Source organism: Netta rufina, assembly GCF_964035555.1.
Source record: "Netta rufina genome assembly, chromosome: 19".
NCBI classification, from domain to species: domain Eukaryota; kingdom Metazoa; phylum Chordata; class Aves; order Anseriformes; family Anatidae; genus Netta; species Netta rufina.
Genome location: NC_140143.1, coordinates 12,132,461 through 12,151,639, shown reverse-complemented (window position 1 = coordinate 12,151,639; position 19,179 = coordinate 12,132,461). Strand labels below are relative to the sequence as shown.

Genomic DNA, 19,179 nt, shown 5'->3' with positions numbered 1-19,179 from the left:
CTTGTTCATAAAGAAAATGATGAAAGTGAGCAAGTGTGCTTTTGGTTTTAAACTGAGTAGGTATGAGATGCAGAACTAAATCATTTCCTTCCTTTGATAAGTTTTCTGCATCTCTTCTTTATGTATAAGAATCTGTTCTTAAATATAACTGATGAACTGAGCTTCAGGATAGTTTGCATGGGTGAGGCCAGAACCAGTTTAGTTCTGCCCCACTTGAAAGGACCTCCATTGCGTGTCAGCTTTTCTAAGTTTTTCTTCTGGAGATTTCTCCATGGTATTTAAAATTGGGTTGCTATTTTATAAGCATTTGCTTGCAGGGGATGAAAACTGTTTTATGAATGACACAGACAGTTAGACAGAAGGTATACGATCTCTCTGGGCTATCTGAAAGACTTGGTAGAAATGTGTTAGCCAAAGTCATAAGCCTCGTTTTCACTCTGAAGTTATGAACAATGCATTGTATTATTAAAACTCTGCAGTTTGCATGGAAACTTTTGCTGATTGACCATGTTGACCACAAAACAATTGCTGAAATCTCATCATGTCAAGCAGCTTTTTACCAAACTTACGGAGAACTAGAATATATTCTTATTAACTGTAGTGTAAATAGGAGTTTTAATGAGATACTCCTTTCAAAAGATCTGGCCATACGCAGACTTTTGAAACACAGTTGGACTGTCTAGATCTCTTTGACTCTGCAGCTTTGTTTTATTCATATAAACTCTAATGTTGAATCCCTCAACTTTTTGAGCTTCTTTGCTCTGAATCCTGCAGAACTCTTAGCTAAATAAAACAAAGAACTAGTAAAGGAGATGGTTACCCATAGCATCTTTCTGGCCTTGCTTCATGTCTGATAATTTTCAGTTTTGCCTAAAAAATCAACCAATTTTTCTCTGCTTCTCACCAAAGTCCTTCTTTTTAATGCCAAAGAAATGCTTGTTTTAAAAAATTTTGGCATCCCTGCAATGAGGTGCTAATAGCAGGGCTTGGGGAACTAATAGCCTGTCCAAAAGCTTCCAAATGTTTTCATGGTTCTTCCCAGGAGGTTTCTTGGGCCTCTCTCTAGGGCAGACCTTCCCGAGTGGATCCAGTTCACCAAGCCTGCAATGAACAAACCCACGTCCCAAGTTTGTGTGACACCGTCCTTGGCCCAGCTGCAGTGCCTGGCGCCAGCAGTCTGCGTGCCTCCTGCCAAGCTGGACCCACAAATGGGTTTATTTTTGACAAAGGGGAACTGTTTGGAAGAGTTGCTGTCTTCCTTAGTGTTCCTAAACCCTGGAATAACTGCTGTGACAAGCACAGTAACCATCTGCAGTAAGACCAATACTTTGGTGCCTTTCAAATGCAGTAATCACAATGACCTCCAGAGCCTAGGATCACTCTTTATATTTTACGTTTAAAACTTTTCAGAGGCAAGATAAAGAATTCGAAGCTCAATTCCTGGACAAGTCAACAGCACCGCTAGTCCCCTAGGTGCACTTGAAAATTCTGCTTGTAACTCTTTGAGGATTATGTGAATCTAGTCATCTTGTCAATATTTTTAATGTATGGTTTGAAAAATAAAGTCGCACTAGTCCATTTTAGGCATTTTGATCATTTGCAGTATTTATGTCCAGTTTTGTCCAACATTCCTAGTCTTAGAAAGATTCAGATTGCACAGTTTAAAAAATGAAATGCTAAAAGGAGACCTATGTCTGCTCAGTGCTGTGCAAACAAAGGAGTGCTAAATGCAGTGACTGAAACTGACTGCAGCCTGATCTGTTGCAGAAACAGGAACTGGCCATTAATTGGTTTTCACCTTCACTAGACACTGTTCTATATGGTTACCTCTCTGATAATTAAAGCAAGCTCAGGATTTAGGCAGGTGCTTTTTATTACTTTGAGAGCTTGTCTGCCTTGTGGATTTATCTACATATGTATCTACAGTAGTGCAAAGCCAGTGACAGATGTACTGCATCGGTGACTTATTTATTCTTTATTCTATTTTACATCAGACAATTCCTCTTTTATGTCAGTGCAGAGTCTATGTACTAGATTTGCATTTTTGAGCTGCTTTTCTGGAATGGATATATATCCATATATATATACATATATATATATATATAACTATTTGGGGGGAATTTACAGTGAAAATTTCCTAATATAAACAACCATCGTCTTCTAATGCTGAAAGTAATCATTACATTCCAGTTATTGACTCTTAAGTTAGGCCATGATGCTTAAAGGAAAACTGCATTGTTTACATTTGACAAATTCCTTAAATGAGCAAAATCTAAATTAAAATGTCTGATGTCTGTCAAGCTTGTCATTTGGTTATTTGATCATTTCCCTGGGTATTTGGAAGGGAACAAAAAGGCAGGAAGTCTGATTGCTGTACAAAGCAGATGGCATCATAAATACATAATGGAAATTAAGCCAAGCTAAAATGTATGAGATTTTTTGAGTGGACTGTGCTAATACATCTCATTTTAAACCCCTGGGTTCCTGGGAGCTACATTACTTTGCACCAGAATACAGCTGCAGAGGGCACTCAATGAAACCTTAAGGGGAGGGGCGTTATTTCCTAGCTCCTGTCTTCTTCCCTGCTGCCTGAAACAACCATCCCACAGCTGTGGGAACAATGGCATAGATCTGCTTTCACACTACAGCTGGGGAGAAACAGGCTTCTTGTGTAATGAGAAATCAAATTTGAATTCATTATATTCTTTTCTGATGTAGAGTAAGAAAAGCAAAGTTTTCTGGGCAGTAAAACAGACAAAGGGAAGATTGGAGACAGGTTTGATTGCTTTCTTTGAATAAACCATGTCAACATTTAAAGATTTTTAGCTTTATGAAAACTTAAGTAGGAAATACTGTTTCAAATGATAGGAAAGGGTTTGCTCAGAAAATCCAGTCTCACATTTCTGCCTCCTGGAAGCACCTCTTTGCCTTTCTTTTTCCCTGCCATTTAGAGCAGGGTTTAGCTCTTGTTAAATGGTCTTGCTTCTTCCTGCCCTCCAGTTGGAAGGAGGTAGGCAGGAAATGCAATGCTCGTTTGCCGGTCCCTCCTCAGCATGTTGCTCATCACCTACATTCTTCCATCAAAACTAGAATTACTTTTATGGTACTGACAAAGTGGTATGGTTGAGCAGTTAGATGGTGACTGATTCATGCAGCTTCCAGTGTAAGCTGCCTGCAAGATAGGTGGCAAGTCTGGAGGTCACGTTTCTTTCCTTTTCCTTTTTTTCTTTTCTTTTTTTTTTTCCCTTCTTTTCATTGCTTTACATTTTTTTTCTTTTTTTATTTTGTTTTTTACTTTACTGCCTGATTTTCATTCCTTGCTCTTTAGTAAATAGATTTAATGGAGAACCCCACTAAATGCACTATTTTAATTTGAGGAATCAAATGCACAGAAAATCAAAGAACTTAAATAGCGCTAATGAAGGGGTGCCACCTCTACGGGCTGTTGTGTTCGTCACATCTGTGCTGTGCTGTAGCACTATCAGTAGGTTCCTCAGATTTATTCTTGAGGGCAATGAAGCTGGAGGGACGCTTTGGAGAATAGCAGATTGAAAATCTCAAGCTACGCACTTCAGAGATGGGTAATGAGCATGGAGGGACTGCATAAAATTGGTGAGAGGAGCTATTCAGTAACAATGTTTATTGAATGGGTCAAAGGTTCAGGAAGTGCAGCTGCTCAAAACTGGAAAAGTGCTAAACCAAAGTATCCCAGGCAAGCCAGAGTGCAGCAGATGAAGCCATTTGAACCTTAGTTGCTCCAGTAAATTGACTGTTGGACCTAACCTCATTGCCCTCACAAAACCCAGGTTCCAAATAAAATGTGGTGGAGGTTGGGTCCAGCACCACATCCAACTGGGTAGTGTTTGCAGCTGCTGATTGACAAATGCTCTGTTGTGTTTACCAGCTTGGAATCAGCTGTGGCGTGTTCATTCCTCTGGCTGATAAACTTGATGAGCATGATGTGTTTGGTCAAATACCTCGTGTATGTTCTCATATGATTGGACCCTGGACAAATGTGGTCGCTTGATCAAATACTCAGGTGAAGTGATCAGAGTCCAAGGGATGAGTTTGACAGAATCTCTCTCGTTCACAAGGTGGTCAAAAATACCTGCTGGCTTTAATATCTGTGTGGGATTGGTGTGCTCTGCAGTGGGAACTGTCTTTAGTACTGTTAATGATACTTTAAAAGTAGGAAGTTCAGGCTTTTGGCATACTTCATGACCAAAGATGTGTGATTCATCTAATTAATTAATAAAAAATGAATTTTTGCATGGCATTTTAGCGTGAAAAGTGTTGAAAATACTTGTGCATTTCCTACTAATTCAGTAATGCATTGCTGCATTTGAATGAGTAATTGAAGGCATCTTAAAACAACTGTTGAACTATCTTACAAATTTTGGGCATTGTTCTGTATTTCTTACGTGGACAAATCCTGGTGGCTTCAGTAGAAATGATTTTTGCCAGAGAACAGTAATCTAGGCATTTGGTAAAGATGCACTTGAACAGGCACTTTTTGTTTTTGTATGTCACAAACGGCTTGTATTGTTTTTTTAATAAGTTTAAATTATTGGCTTTTTATTTGTTTTTGTTTGTTTGTTTTGTTTTTTAAAATAAATTAAACAACTACCTAAAATGTTTTTAAAATTAATTGCAGTTTTCCATTACGAGCGAGCTCTCTTTCTAAAGTCCCCTTGATACAAACATAAGATCTTGCCCATGTTGAATAGCAACGTGATTAAAGCAAGGCAGTTGCTGCAGAGCGTAATGGTGTAGAGCAACAAAAGCTTTGGGAAAGTGGGGCTGGGGAGTGCTCTTCAGACTCTTGGTTCTGCATGTTATCAGATCCTGCTTTAAGCTTAATGTATTTTATGCAAAGCAGAAAGAACTGTGTTAATGACTGATTAGAATGACTCTAATATATGAGACACACTGAATTTCATTCCACAGCTGGAGAAACTTAGCATTAATTGAAGCTGTGGGCAACAATATGTCATTTTTGATTTAAGATTTTCCCTCACCCCTGCACCCCCCACCCCAACCAAAATCCCTCATGGAGTCAGATTGTTGCTGTAGCTTTTGTGAACCCCTCTCTTCTAATGTTTAATCAAGTGCTGAAAAGAGAAATTTGCAGACTATTTAAAATGTGGAAAAATTGCTTCCCAATATTTTTGACAGAGAGAGACTGAGAACACACAGCATTGAATCATCAGGAAAATTGAAGATTTCCCCTGAACAGCATTGGGATTTTACAGCAGAGGACTTGAAAGACCTTGGAGAAATTGGACGAGGCGCTTATGGTTCTGTCAACAAAATGGTCCACAAACCAAGTGGGCAAATTATGGCAGTTAAAGTAGGTGATGCCCATACTTACGTTTGTACTTCAGTCCATTAGGGATGAAATGTGATGGAGAATTAACGTTCTTCCATCTAGCACCCATCTACTGCTCTTTTCTATTTATTTCCAATATAAAGGCTGCTTTTTGCTGAAAATGCATTGTATAATGGGCATATTGTCAAGTGATTTGTGAAGCTCTCATAATTGCTTGTGCCCTTTTGAAGATGCCTATCAGGAACTTACTGTTCTGAGGGGATCACGTGTCTCTGGAGACTGATAATGGGGCATGGGTCTTTCACCTCTGGGTCACTGGTTCAGATACAGACTAGGTTGGTAGTAGGCACAAGCTGACATTCCAGTAGCTTTTTGGTGTCCTTTGTGAAATAAGGTAGTGACTTTAAATTTGCTTTTTTATAAGCACGTGCCCATGATGTAATAATTAACATCCTCACCAGGAGGGACTGAAATGAGAATCTTCTAGGGAGTGTTTTGCTCTTGCTGTTATGTGATGGAGTATATTTGCTTTGTTCTTACCATGCTCATCTACTGTGGAGATGGGAAGTGTACTGTTTTTCAGGACTATCCATTTTCTACCTTATGCTACCCAAAAACTCACCATGAAAGCATGAACATTATGTAACTTCATTTCCTAGCTGGGCAATATGGAGTAATCTTTGTCTTGCAGTAGCAGTGCTTCTCACTAGGCATTTTTGAGGAGCTGCTTGTCCATTGAGCTGGGTTTGATGGACAGCATCCATTTTCTCTCTTTCACGTCCTTTACTTTGCAGCTTCTAAGTGGTAGCTCATGACATCAATCTTTTAACTCTGGTGATGATATCAACTGGAAGTGCTCCCATGAAAGAGTAGAAGAGAGCTTTGAGCTATGTAGAAGTTGGTGTCACTCTCTTTTTTCATCTCTCTGTCATCTTTGGAATATTCTCTGATCTGATCTGGAAACGTTCACTCCTGCTGGTCTCACGTGGCAGGTAGACATGTCGCAGTCCCAGCTCTAGCTACTACGGTTATAACTCATACTTGTCTGAAGCGTGCAGGCTACTGGAGTAACTTTTGATGTTCTCCAGTAAATGTTGACTTCCTCATCGTAGTGGGATCATTGGCCAGGTCTCATAGCTTTTTGGATCGCAGTGCAGTGATGTTTCAGTGTTTTTTTTGTTTTGTTTTGTTTTTTTGAATCCCTAGAAGTTTCCAATGGAGCTAGAGGTTGCCTGTCACTAAGGATCTGTTTCTCCTAGTTGCCTTTGGTGGAGCTTCTAGATGGAGTTTGTAGATGATGGGTTGAAAACCACTGAAGTGGTGAAATGATGCCTGGGCACCTGTAGCCTCAAGCCCAGAGTATGTGACCTGGGCAACAGGTTTTACTATTATAATCATGATGGCTTTGGGTTATAAAAACCTACCTAAAGCTGAGTGGGGTTGTTTTCAAAAGCTCTGCAGTGGGTATAGTTGTGTTGAGAAGAATGCTTTGCTGGGCTAGCTAATGTTACTGAGAAGGAGATGTGTCTACTGGCATAGATATTCTTTTGTCACAGATAGTGTTTGCAAAGGGACTTCAAAGATGGTAGAAAAGTACTGTCAGTGTGGAGGGTCTGCAGTGCAGGTACAGCTCCCACCTGGGAGGTGGGAAGCTGCAGTGCTGTGTTCTTGAAGCACACAGCTGGAGATGACATTGGACAACCTGTTGAGTGAAGAGAGGTGGGCTGAACCCTAGTGGGGTGCTGGGCTTGGGGGCTCACTTTTAAACAAATAAAACCTCATACTTCTACATTGTCTGAATGCTGAAATGTCAGGGTTGTGGGCTGGGATGATGCCACCTTCTTTTCTCTGAACACACCCCTTGGGTGCCTGCGGCACCTTTTTCTCCCTGGAGAGGAAAGAAGGGCTGGAGGGTCTGGGCAGCTGCATCTACTTCTAAAATATTAGTAACAAGGGGCCTAGTGGGGATTAAACACAAAACTGAGCAAAGGAAAGCCCATGGGTGGAACAGTGTGTGAGGTCTCCAGGGCAGAAACAGCTATTCCAAAGCTTGGATGGTGCAGTTGTAATGAGATTTTCAGGACAGCTGATTCTGAAAGAGTTACTAGCTGATCAAAGTGCTCATGTACTCAAAGTACTCCAAGCCTTTTCTTTCTCAGATGGCTGTTGCTTTTGGGGCAGTCTGGGTTGTGCATTAACCTGCTCTGTCTTAATCTGCCTTATGGGCCATCTGTGTCTGGGGCTGTTCATCTTTTGCTCTCTGTTTCCCTCAAGCCTATGGTGTCCTGATGGCTTATGGAGCTGTTGCCATCTGAAGACCCAGCTCCTCACATGCATTCATATAAACTAACTGCTCCCTATGGTGTTTCTTTACCCTACAGGCAAACACTTGTTTTATTCTCTTTCAGCTCAAAATACTTCTGTAAGAGAAAAAGGTTTAGAAATTACCTATTTTTTTCCGGGACTTTCAAGGTTGTTTGAGAAAAAAACATGTCAGTCTAGTGATTTGAGGTCCTAGCTGTGATCTAAAGGACACCTGCTTGCAACTTGATGGTGTGGCACTGTGCTGTGTGCATGGCATCAATGACACTAAATTTCAAAGCCAGTGTCTCTGGGTATTTGGTGGTGCTGCTGTGCCTCTCCTGTGCATCCCCAAGAGCTGATTACAGTAACAGCAGTGCAGCAGGCAGATCATCCTTGGAATGGCATTCAGCAAGAGGAAACAGGTTTTCAGAGGCTGCAAGCCAAAAGCTTTTGGCTGTTCTGTACTGATGAGTGAAGCACAGAGATGGCTCTAGAAGCTGCTAGTTAGATGCAGAGAAAATTGCTGCGTGGGCCTCTTCCAGCTGCACCTTCATTCTCCTCCATCACTACCCATGGCAGATTTCTGGAGCAATCAGGTATCTTCCTGCCCCGCTTCTTTCTGGAGGGCCAAGTCCTGTTTGCACTTACCATCTTCAGACTGTGGCTTGTCAGCCCCTTCTTCTGCACACAGTTTCAAATCCTGCTTGTTGGACAAGTGTGCTGCAGTTATATAGTAAAGAACAGATAAAGATTAATTCCTTTCCTCCGTGCTGGAGTTTTCAGCTCCAACTGCACCCAAAGCCTGGCAGCTTTGGGCACTCATCCTGCTCACCTCTGAGGCTTGAGCAAATGCGGCTGCTGTAGCAGACCCTCAAATCCTGTTTCCAGCTCCTTCCTTTGTCTTTTTCTAGCTTATCATGCCACTTCCATGGTACTTTGCATCTTTGGTTCCTTGAAGTGTGGTTTAGTTTAGCCTTCTGCTTTCACTCTGCTTGGTGTCCTTTGTTTTCCCTGAGCTGTCCAAGCAAAGCCTTTTGCTGCCCCTCTTGTTGAATAACTTGAGATCTGCAGATGGAGGCACAATTCTGTTTCATTTTCCTCTTCTATGCAGTTTGGCCTGATCAGTCAACGTATGGATCTTGGCAGATGTAATCCTGCCACCTCTAATGAGGGTGTCTAGTTGCTGCCAGGCCCCTGGGTGAGTCAGAAAGCTTTCATCTGGTACTCTAGCATCTGTGGCGGAGGAGGAGAATGTGCTGCTTCATGTCGCTGGTGTAAAACCACTTCAGCAGAGCTTTAGGCTGATGGAGCATTACTCAGAGAGAAGCTTTGATGATGAATTTTGTGCTCAGTCCTGCTCCTCCCTCTTCTTCAGCTTTTGTCACTCTGTGCCTCCAGAAATACATACTTTAATAACAGAAAGCCATGGCATGTATCTGCAGGGGCGGGCTGAAGGCTGGAGCAGCAGGACATGGCTAGAGGAGCAGGCAGCTCACACCTGTCAGGCTGCTGGCTGCAGAAGTCTGGGAGCTGTGATCTTGTATGGAAACAGATGGTTGTGGTCTTTGGTGTGATGTTTTTGCATCGCTTACCTTTTATCTCATAGACAGCCTCTTTCTAGGGCCATCAGGAAGAAGGGGGCTGATAAAGAAAAGAGGAATGCAACCCTGATGATTTGTATACAACCTTTTTAATTTTTCTCCATGAAAAGTGTTTTATTATGTTTGCAAGATCATAATAACAATCATCTTGTTCATTAAGTCCGTTTTTTCTTCCAGGTCTTCCTAGAGATTCAAAGTTCCTGTTTGCTCTGGGTCAGCTGGCATTGTGATCTTTCTCTCACTTAAAAAACAAACAAAAAACACAACCAACAACAACAAACAAAACCACTATTCATTTTCTTGAGCATTTATTGACATACGAGTTCATGACTCTTCCAAGTGTGATAGAAAACAGCCCTGTTCTGTCCACTGCCAGCTCTGTGCACATCTATCATTGCAAGGCCAGTTTTTACATTAACTCCTCGCTTCTTGGCAGGTTTCTCTTCTGGACTCTGTTTTCCTTGAAAGCAGTGTCTGCCCTGGCCCGCATTTACCTGCGTGCTACAGTTCTCTCTAGTCCAGCTTCCAGTTCCACCTAATTTCTTTTGACTTTATTTCTGGTTTCTTGATTAGTCTTCAGTCTGTTTTTGTTCAGTCTGTAGCAATTCGTAAGTGTCTTGTGAATAATCTCCAAAGCTTGTCTGCTCTGCAGAGAGCCCTGGTCCCTTCTCAGGATCTGTTGCACTGCTGTCACTCCTGATCTTATCCCAGAGGCTTCACATGTGTTGTTCTCCAGTCCCCTTTTGTGTGTGCCCTCCAGTATCACCATATGTTGTTGTAGCTGCTCCAGGGAGGGTTAACGCATCTTGTGTGGTATCCTCATGAAACATTTGAAGAACCAGACTGTCTTGCAGATCAGAGGATCTTCAGAAAACTTCCATTTTATTCAGGTGAATTGTTTTTCTTGGGAAGCTCACCAAGCAGCTGAGGGTTGTCCTTCTGTCCTGAATTTTCCCTTTAGGATGTTCATTCACACAAAAAGGGTCTTTAAAAAATCCTTGGCATGCTTGGTTTTCCAGACTGATAAAAAATACATAAATGAAAAATCCCCCAATCTGAATGAATGTTAGGAAGTATTCTCCCTGTTGGAGCAGCATCCTCTGCTTACTACATAAATAGCATAGGAAATACATAGGGTGGATTTTATTAGCCAGAGTACTTAAAAGGGCCTTAGAAGGCTAGGAGGTTTTCTTGTTTGAAGAGTTCCCAAGGTAAATTACCAAGCATTTAAAATAGCCAACCTTTAGTCTGTACAGTAGTGCATGTGCCAACCAGAAGCCTGAGCACAACAGCAAAGAGCCTGAGGTTAGCAGGAACGTGCAGCTCACTTCTGCGCTCACCTTCCTCTCTCCCATTCAACCTCCTGAACCTCTGGATGCTTGACAGGCCTTCTCTTTCCAGCAGTAGGGAACACCAGGACCTTTGGGTTTATGGTGTTAGAACCTTCTACCAGTTTCTTCCTCTTCCAGTTCTCTTGCTTTGACCTGGCTGAAAAATATGCTGTCAAGAAACTAGCAGGATGGCTTGTGCTTCACTTTACCTTCAGGCTTCTTGTCCTTGGCCATGGAAAAGTCTTGCACCTCTTGTGATTTTTCTGCCAAAAATAGCAATGACTAAGGGAGTAATAGTAAAATAGTAGAACTGGAGAGGGGCATTTTTTTCCTCAGTCCTTTTGTTCAGTTTTCTTCCACCCCAGAATTTGCAGTGATTTTCAGCTACATACCAGAATTTTCTGTATCTTCCAATATTTACTGTATAAATCAACCTAGTTGATTCAGTCTTTCTCTGCAATATTACCTAGTCTAGTTTCCAGTTCCAACCAACATCCTCAGATCTTGTTGCTGGTTTCTTGTTTTCTGTTTAGTCTAGTGGTATTTTTGACCAGTCTTCAGGTAGTCTTCCACTTCTTCTGATCTATGCTTGTCCTGAGAAATTCAGAAGCAATTCTAAGATCAGTTGGGTATCAGAGAAGCTGGCCAAGGCACTGTTTGGAGATACATAAAATTCAATGGGATGTCAAGCCTATAAAGTGTCCATAAAAGATCATTGTTCTTCTTGGATAAGTCTGTAAGCTATGGAGCCATTTCTTGTTCAGAACACAGTGCCTCTCACATCATTTTGCCTTGTAGTCAGTGCTTGCTCTCTTATCCGTAGTTTTAAAATAGGTGTTTTGTCTGTCTTTCCTTGGCTTTCACAGAATTTTGCTGATGGCTGTCTCACAGTTGAAATAGCTTGTTATGTATCAGATATACAACTTCTGCTCTCAGGTGTATTTACGTATACTTCTGTAATTTATCAGTTGTTTCCTGCACGTCTGATAGCCCATAAAAGCCCTCTGAGTTGACACATAAGTGTATTAAGTTCAGTCAAGGGGCAGATTTTTCTGACCTTCCTGTTTCCCATATGATTTCTGAAGAGAAGTATTGGGATTTTTGCAAGCTGGCTCTGCTGTAAATCTTCATTTCCATTCTTCTCACAATTAGATACCCTCCCTGGAGTAGACTACTTAAGGTTTATTGAGGGGAATTTTCTGTTTCACTCATCTGTTTGGATAGCTGTATGAGAGTTAGGGAAAACAGTGCTTCAAACCATGCTGATATGACACTGAGAAAGGAGTGAATGAGTAAGGGTTAAAAGGAAATGGTGAGGGAGTAAGCCTTATTAGAGGAGATGGGAGACTAGTTGTTATCAGTGAAAGACCTGACATGCTTCTTTCAGCACTGAAAGTGTTTTGGATGGGTAGGTAAATGTTCTTGTCCTCAGCAGCAAGTGGGCAAAACCCCTTTCTTCCTGCTCATTTTGTAGCTTTTGGTCCTTGCTGTCCTGCAGATAACACCCATCCCTTTGGTGACACTGTCAGGTGCTGCTGCAGGACTTTCTGCTGAGCACACCTGTGAGCTGCGTACGCAGGACAGCACTGTTTTCTCTCTTGGCTCAAGAAGTAGGTTTTCAGTTTGGTGCTTGTCCCCTGTCCCCTTTCCCTTTTCCCCTTTGTTGCTACCCACTGCACCTGATTTTTTTCCTGTGCATACTGGACTTTGGTGATGTCTCTTCTGTTTTGGGTCTGGTTCCTGGGATCTGTCAGGTTTTAGGTTTGAGAGTGGTACAATTGCAGAGCATCATCAAGCATTTTTGATGTCCAGACCATCATTACTTAGAGCTCTTATTTCAGATATCAGAAACCTTTTTCCTAACCTGGGTTTGTGCTGAAAAGGTTGGAGAATTTTCTTCTGAAGGATTTTATGCAGTTTGTTTAAGGCCAACAAGAAACTGCTAAAGATCAGACTTTCTATAATCTCCACTACAAAAAACACTTCTTCCATATGTGGCCTGTTTGGCCATGGCAGGAACTGCATGCAATTGAGTAACCAGGCTGAGAGATATAAGAGCTGAAACCAAGTCAGACTTGTCCATCCCGATCTTACATGGTGTTGTCAGGCTGCTGTCTTCCTTGTCTTCCTTTCCTGCCGCCTCCTGTGTCTTTGGGAGAGTCTGTCTGTGGGTACTGCTGCAGTGTCTTGCACTCTGCCTCTGAGTTAGGTAGCAGGTCTTCATTGTGGCACATGTGCTGTTTGAGTACTGGCTGCTGTTGACTTCCATCACCTTTTGCTTTTTCTTCCTTCTTTTGCTCATGAATGCTTGCTTCTTAGCTGATGAATTAAGACTGTTTTCTTTTCCAGCCTGGGTGACCTCAGCTCAGCATTGTGCTGCATGTTGCCTCCGAGGGTTTTGCGCTCTTCTTGAATTAGCAAACCTCCGGTATCCAAAAGTCTCATAAAAGACTCCCCTTCAGTCTCCAAAGCAGTGTTTGATCAGGAGTTTATGTTGGCTTTTTAAGGTGTCCTTTGGGTGCCATGCCCGCATGGGATGTTCTGTATTATAACCTTTACATAACTGTACATCCTTGGGGTCCTCTGCCTGCTCTTTTTATTTCTCCATGGGGAGATTGTGGCTGGAAAAAGAAGTTGTTGGGTTTGGCTGTTGTTCCAGGGCGCTGTTAAAATTCTCCATACAAATATCTCAAATGCTTTCCAGAGTTGAAGAAGTAAGAGCAGAGAAGATGCAGAGAATGTCAGAGTTGGGATGAGGTACTTTCAGGTGAAGTTGCAGAATCTGAGAAGCATGCTGCAGGGATGGCTGAGACAGAAGTGTGCAGCTGTGAAAAGAATGCAGAGTGAGTCTGAGGAGATGACCAGGAGAAAGGTTTTTGGGGGAAGGGAGTTAATGGAATTGGCACAGAAGAGAGCTGTGAGTTACAGTATGGAGAAAAGATCTTTTGGTATTGCTTCTCATCTGTTTTGTGAACTTTTCAGAGGAGTGGGTAGCATCTCAGTGGGAGACAAAACTGCTCCTCAGAGGTCCCACCACAGTGGCTTTGGCATCCATCATCTTCTATCAAGGTCAGAGCAACATCATTATTATTTCATACAGTGCTGCTGATGTGCTATCCAGAAAGAGACTTCTAATCTTCTTAGCCTTTGATATGTCAGCACAGGGTTGAAGAGCTTTATATGATGTAGATCCAAGACAAAGAAATGATTGAACTTATCAGACCTTCTTCACTTATGTGACTAAACTTCTGCGAAACAGACTTGAACCAGTGACCTAGAGGTGAAGAGTTTTAGTTTCATTACTAGTCCCTAGAGCTGTTGTCTTGCTCTGTTTGCAACTACAAAATTCCACCCACTCAGTGACATTGCAAGGTGTGGATGTTACAGATTGTGGGTGTGCTGGGCAAGGCTCTTACTAGTTTTCCCTAGTACTCTAGAATTCATTGGGAGGGAAAAGAGCAGTATGAACACAATTACTGTTCTAGGCCAAACTAGAACTGCTAGAACATAACGAATGAATGGGGAAATACCAAAATACCAGGATACAACAAAGGTAAGGAAATTGTAGTCTCAATACAGTCCTCACTTTGTGTGGATCATCACAAAATAGTCCAAAGGTACATAATAATGCACTTATAATCTCAAGTGATGTAATAGGAACAGCCAACCTTTAAAGTACCTTCATATGCTTAGCCTTGTGCTCGCTAATGCTTGTGGTCTTGCTGCCAACAGCAGCTGCTCACAGGGCAGTGAGCTCTGCCAAGCAGTTTCAGTGGGACTGGCTTTTGGTATCATGCAGGTTTTTCCCACAACCTTGAACATTTTTTTCTTTCTTGGATAGCCAGATAGCTTTCCTCCACAAGGAGGGTCCAGGCTGTTTCTCTTGCTTTGGACTTGTCATTTTTTTTTCTTGCTTTTTGATGATTTCTCAGTGTGACTCAGTTCTTCAGTATCATAATTTTACTCACTAGTGTTTCAGAGAATGCATTTAATTAGTGCAAGATGCTAAATATCTGTAAAATTACATGAAAAGCTGTGGATGGACTCCTCCATCCTTCATTTAATGAGCTTCATGGTTGGATGTGTGCTCTTTTTTTTATTTTCAAACTTAAATTGCTCTTTCAAGCCCAAATCAGTGTTTTCCTTATATATACACTATAAAGTATAGTGGGTATATATACATTTTTAAACATACAGCATATAATCTATATCTTTCATAGTTAGTGTTAGCTATGCCAGTACAAGGTAGAGTTGTTAGTTTTGTGAGGAGGACTGTTGCCCACCATTAGCATTACCAGAGCAATGTGTTCCCTCGATTACATTATGGGCCTTTTCCACTGTGCCAGCCATGGTGAAGGCAAGGTGTAGGAAAACTTTTTGCCTTCTTTGCTTTTCTTAGTCATTTCAAACATAATGTTCCTTGGTTAAATATCAAATCAGTCTTTGAGCCCCATCCAACATGGCTAAGAACTCCATGGGAATGTTTTGAAATGATAACCTGAATGTATTGATTTGCTGTAGGTTTCAATGAAATCTTTGCTCTTTAATTTCATGCTGCCATTTCATCTGAAAATGCTGATGCTCATAAGAGTAAAATTTGATTGGAGATTTTATAGTCTGTATTGATGGCTTTTGGGGTTTTCAGTTAAAATTCTGATTTGAAAATGGTTCAATTCTCTTGAGTGTGTTTTATCATGCCTTGGGGATTGCCTGCTCAGCTTTGGGTTTGGGGTCCCTGGTATGTTGCTCCAGTAGTGGTTCTGAAGATACAGGAATGGCATGTAAGTGATAAAGTCTCTGCCACTCTTCCTCTTTCAGAGAATTCGGTCGACAGTGGATGAAAAAGAACAGAAGCAGCTTCTGATGGACCTTGATGTAGTAATGCGAAGCAGTGACTGCCCGTATATTGTTCAGTTTTATGGTGCGCTCTTCAGAGAGGTGGGAACTCCAAACTTGCTTCATTTATAGCAGAATTTTTTGTTTTTGTTTGTGTGGTTTTTTTTTTTGACCTTTTTTTCGTTGAAGTTGCCAACATGGAATAAAGAAGAGAATGTTAATTTATATTAGGATTTTTAGCTTGGTACCTTTCATCAAGGTTATTTAACCAAGATATCCAGATGTCTGAGTAGTGTTGAACACATAGATGCTATTCCCATTCATTGTTAGGTCTGTCTGCGTATTTCAGTCTCTCTTTCTCTCCTGTTTTTCTCATTTGATGAACTTGTGGTACCCCCCTGCACTGCTGGGCTGGGCACAGCTCTGTGGCACTGTGCTTGAACACAAATGTGATTTATGTCAGTAATCAGATATGACCATATGGAGGACGCGTGCAAACTCAGTATCCTTGTAACAAAGGTGGCTGCTGTGATCAGATAGTTATTTGTACATCTGTACAGACGTACATACCAGGGCTGTGTCAGAGACTCATAATTGAAGTGCCTCTTCCTTGAAGTGGCTTGTACCTGCAGATGTGTAAGAAAATAAGCGACCTGGCTGGGTCAGACCAGTGGGTGGTCCTGTCTCTGGGGATGGCCCAAAGGATCTGCTTAAAGAAGCACATGTGATACTTTGCCATAACCTTCAGTTGTACGTACCTGAATGTCTTCTGAGCTCTGCATGCTATCTTTTGCTTAGTGATTCTTCCTAGACTTCTTGTCCAGTAAATGGTTTGTTTTCCCTGTGGATACATTTACATTTTTTGCATCCTCGGTGCTCCCTGAGAGGCACTTCCCTTGGTAGTCTGTCTGTCACTTGAAGGCCAGTCACTTTGACTGATTTTGAACTTTCATTCTGCTGTTCTTAATGGTGCCCCTAGTGGTTTCCCTAGTTTTTGTATTTGAAGAGGAAGTTAGTTGTTGCTGCTTACCAATTCTCTCTAGGCCACTGAGGATTTTATGGACCGCTGCTGTGTCTCTGTTACATCTTCTCCAGACTGAAAAGTGCAAACCTGCGTCATGCATAGAATCTATTCCAGACCTTTGATCATCTTTCTTGCCATTCTCTGCATCTTTTCCAGTTCTACTCTGTCCTTTTGGGATGGAGACCAAAATTGCATGAGTGCTCTTGAAAGGAGCAATATCTGCAATAGCCGCCCTAGGGCCTGGCATTTTGCTTGGACCTTTTATGCATATAGATATTGTATGTGCTGTAGAGTGTGTTATTCAATATGATGCTTCATGAATTATACAAAGTGAAGACCAGAATTAGAGCATCAAAATCTATGTAAGCTGACTGTAATTAATTCTGACATAGTTCACTTATTCATGTCCAGGAATATAGTGTTAATCACTGAGTGTTTGTGACTGTTTTAGCATCTACTTATTGTACTTTAAAGAATGCATTTTGCTGCAGGGACACAGAAAGTGTCCTCCTTTCTCTTTGTGCTTTGCTCAGGTACTCCCATTGCATTTGAATGACCAGTAAAAAAACAGTTGGGAAACTGGCATTCTGCATACAGCCTGGACAGTCATTCTTGCCTGTTTTCCTCTAATTGAGTCTAAATCCTGTACACCTACCCAAGGGAAGAAGGAAAATAGAGACCTACTTGCTGCTGTTCATCTTTGCTTATTATCTGGTAGCAACCTATGCAGAGTCTGTTGGGGCTTTAATGGAGAGCTGTTGAGAGGGAGAAGGTGAATCTGGCAATTCAAACCACAAATTGGGACTGAATATTTAATTTCCGCTTCTGGAGAATCTTTCTCTGTTATTTTGTCAGTTTATTCCTCTGGCTTTAAATTTCAGTCCCTAAAATAAGGATTAAAATAATTTATTTTTTTCATGCTTTGCTTTGTCTTATCTGTTGAACACTTTGAGTGAGAAGGTGTTGTCCCTGTTCACGCATTTCAAACTCCTAGCAAGTGTGGAGCCTCAGCCTTGGCTGAAAGTTTGCAGCTTTGCTGAAATACAAATGATAAGGCTGTCAGCTGGTTTGAAGAAAAGTCTCTGGGCAAGACAATATCTTGCCAGATTGCTGATGAGCAACATGTTCAGAACTGCAAGAGCCTGTCACCTCTGCTACTTTAGGCGCATCTCAGAATGTAAGTATACATACATAAATAATACAGAAACCTCGATCAACATCCAACTGTCAGCTTGGTCTTTGCTGCACCCTTTGTTTTGTCAAAAAATCCTGTCTTCCTGCAACCAGGCACCATTCTTTGGGTGCTCTGGGAAAGACTTCAATAAGGTCACTCAGGGGTATACTGTGTTTGTCCCTGAAATCCCCTCTGCCCACACCCTCAGCATCGGTGGTGTGTGTTTCTGAAATGGAAGCAAACTTCCCCCTCTCCTCAGTCTGTCATGGCTGGCACACACCTCAAAGGTATGCAAGACAAACTGATAGATAGACTTGGATGAGATTGTCTGTCTTGTCATATTAATTACATGCTCTAACGTTAATTAAGTTTTTTAAAGGCAGGGAACTATGACAGCAGAGAAAGCAGAGACAGCAAGTATTTAAGGGGAAAAAAGAATTTCACCAGTATGTTTGAACCTGTCTCACCCTCCTGCTCTTCGTTCACAAAGTAACTGATCCAGCTCACTGCTACACCATCCTCTAGAGTATAAGAACATGTGGGACATTACTAAAGATTCCTCTCTCAGGAAGTCCTATAGCAAGACACGTGTAAACAAAGCCCTTTGTTCCTGGATTTCAAGGTGAAAAGTAAGGAAAAACATTCCAAAAGGCACATCCTTTTGGGACCTTTTGCTCTGAGCCAGGTCTCAGATTCTCTGGGGATAGACTTGAGCTACAGATGGGAAGTCATTTTCCTTCTGCTCCTAAAGGGTGAAAGACTTCACTTTGAGTCTCTTCAGAGGAGCTTGAATGCTGAGTAGGCAGCTCTCACAATCAAATAATTAGCAAGAAGATTATAACAGCTTCAGGGAGGGCAGCAGGACAGCTGCTGGGCTGTTTTGAAAGACAGGAAGCCTGTCTAGAAGAGTGAGCTGTTTGTGCTGAGAAACAGAGCTCAGCTTTTGAGTCTTGACAGTCAGGGAGTAGTAGTAGTAAACCAAATTGGACAAAACTGTTGAAGGACTTAATTTGAGGACAGACATATATTCCAGCTTGCAGTTAGGAAAACAACCGTAAAAAGAGAAGTTGCTGTGGCAGCCTCTCCTAAGTATGACAAGTTTTGATTTGCAAAGGTTAAAAAAAAAAAAAAAAAAAAGATTCTTTTTTTCCCCTTGAATACTATTGGTCTTTGGCAGGTTTGACTATTTTGAAGCATCCTCTTGAAAAATTTCTGAGTACAATAAGCTACAGTGATACCATTGAGACGTGAAAATCAGACAGGGCATGAATGCCAAGTGTTGTTAACCATCACCCTTCAGGGGAACTTGACTCGGGAATGAGTCTTCTCTGGGAAGTAGCGGTGGTTGTCCCTCAGCCGACAGCATCTTAACCCATAGTGTATTATGGCAGAGCACACTGCTCAGTCCATATCTCGTTGTTGGACCTGTGAAGCTGTGACCTTGATGTCACTGTGGCACCGGCTGAACCGTACGTCTGCCATGGGTGACCCCGAGACTCTCCCTCAGAATTACTGTTTGGAAGGCAGAAATCTGAGAAAAAAGCAGTTGTCTTTCCTGGTGTGTCTGCCACAGGCTTAAC

The 19,179-nt window shown here is 41.7% G+C and overlaps 1 protein-coding gene across 5 annotated transcripts in view; it reads left to right on the top strand.

The window, feature by feature from the left end:
- The window catches only part of MAP2K4 (mitogen-activated protein kinase kinase 4), a 102,815-nt gene that overhangs the window by 50,704 nt on the left and 32,932 nt on the right, over positions 1-19,179 (top strand). For all 5 annotated transcript variants that reach the window (XM_084298709.1, XM_084298707.1, XM_084298710.1 and 2 more), the window contains 2 exons: positions 5,176-5,350; positions 15,384-15,503. In XM_084298709.1, coding sequence (XP_084154835.1) covers positions 5,176-5,350; positions 15,384-15,503 — 295 coding nt within the window. The remainder of the gene's footprint in view (positions 1-5,175; positions 5,351-15,383; positions 15,504-19,179) is intronic.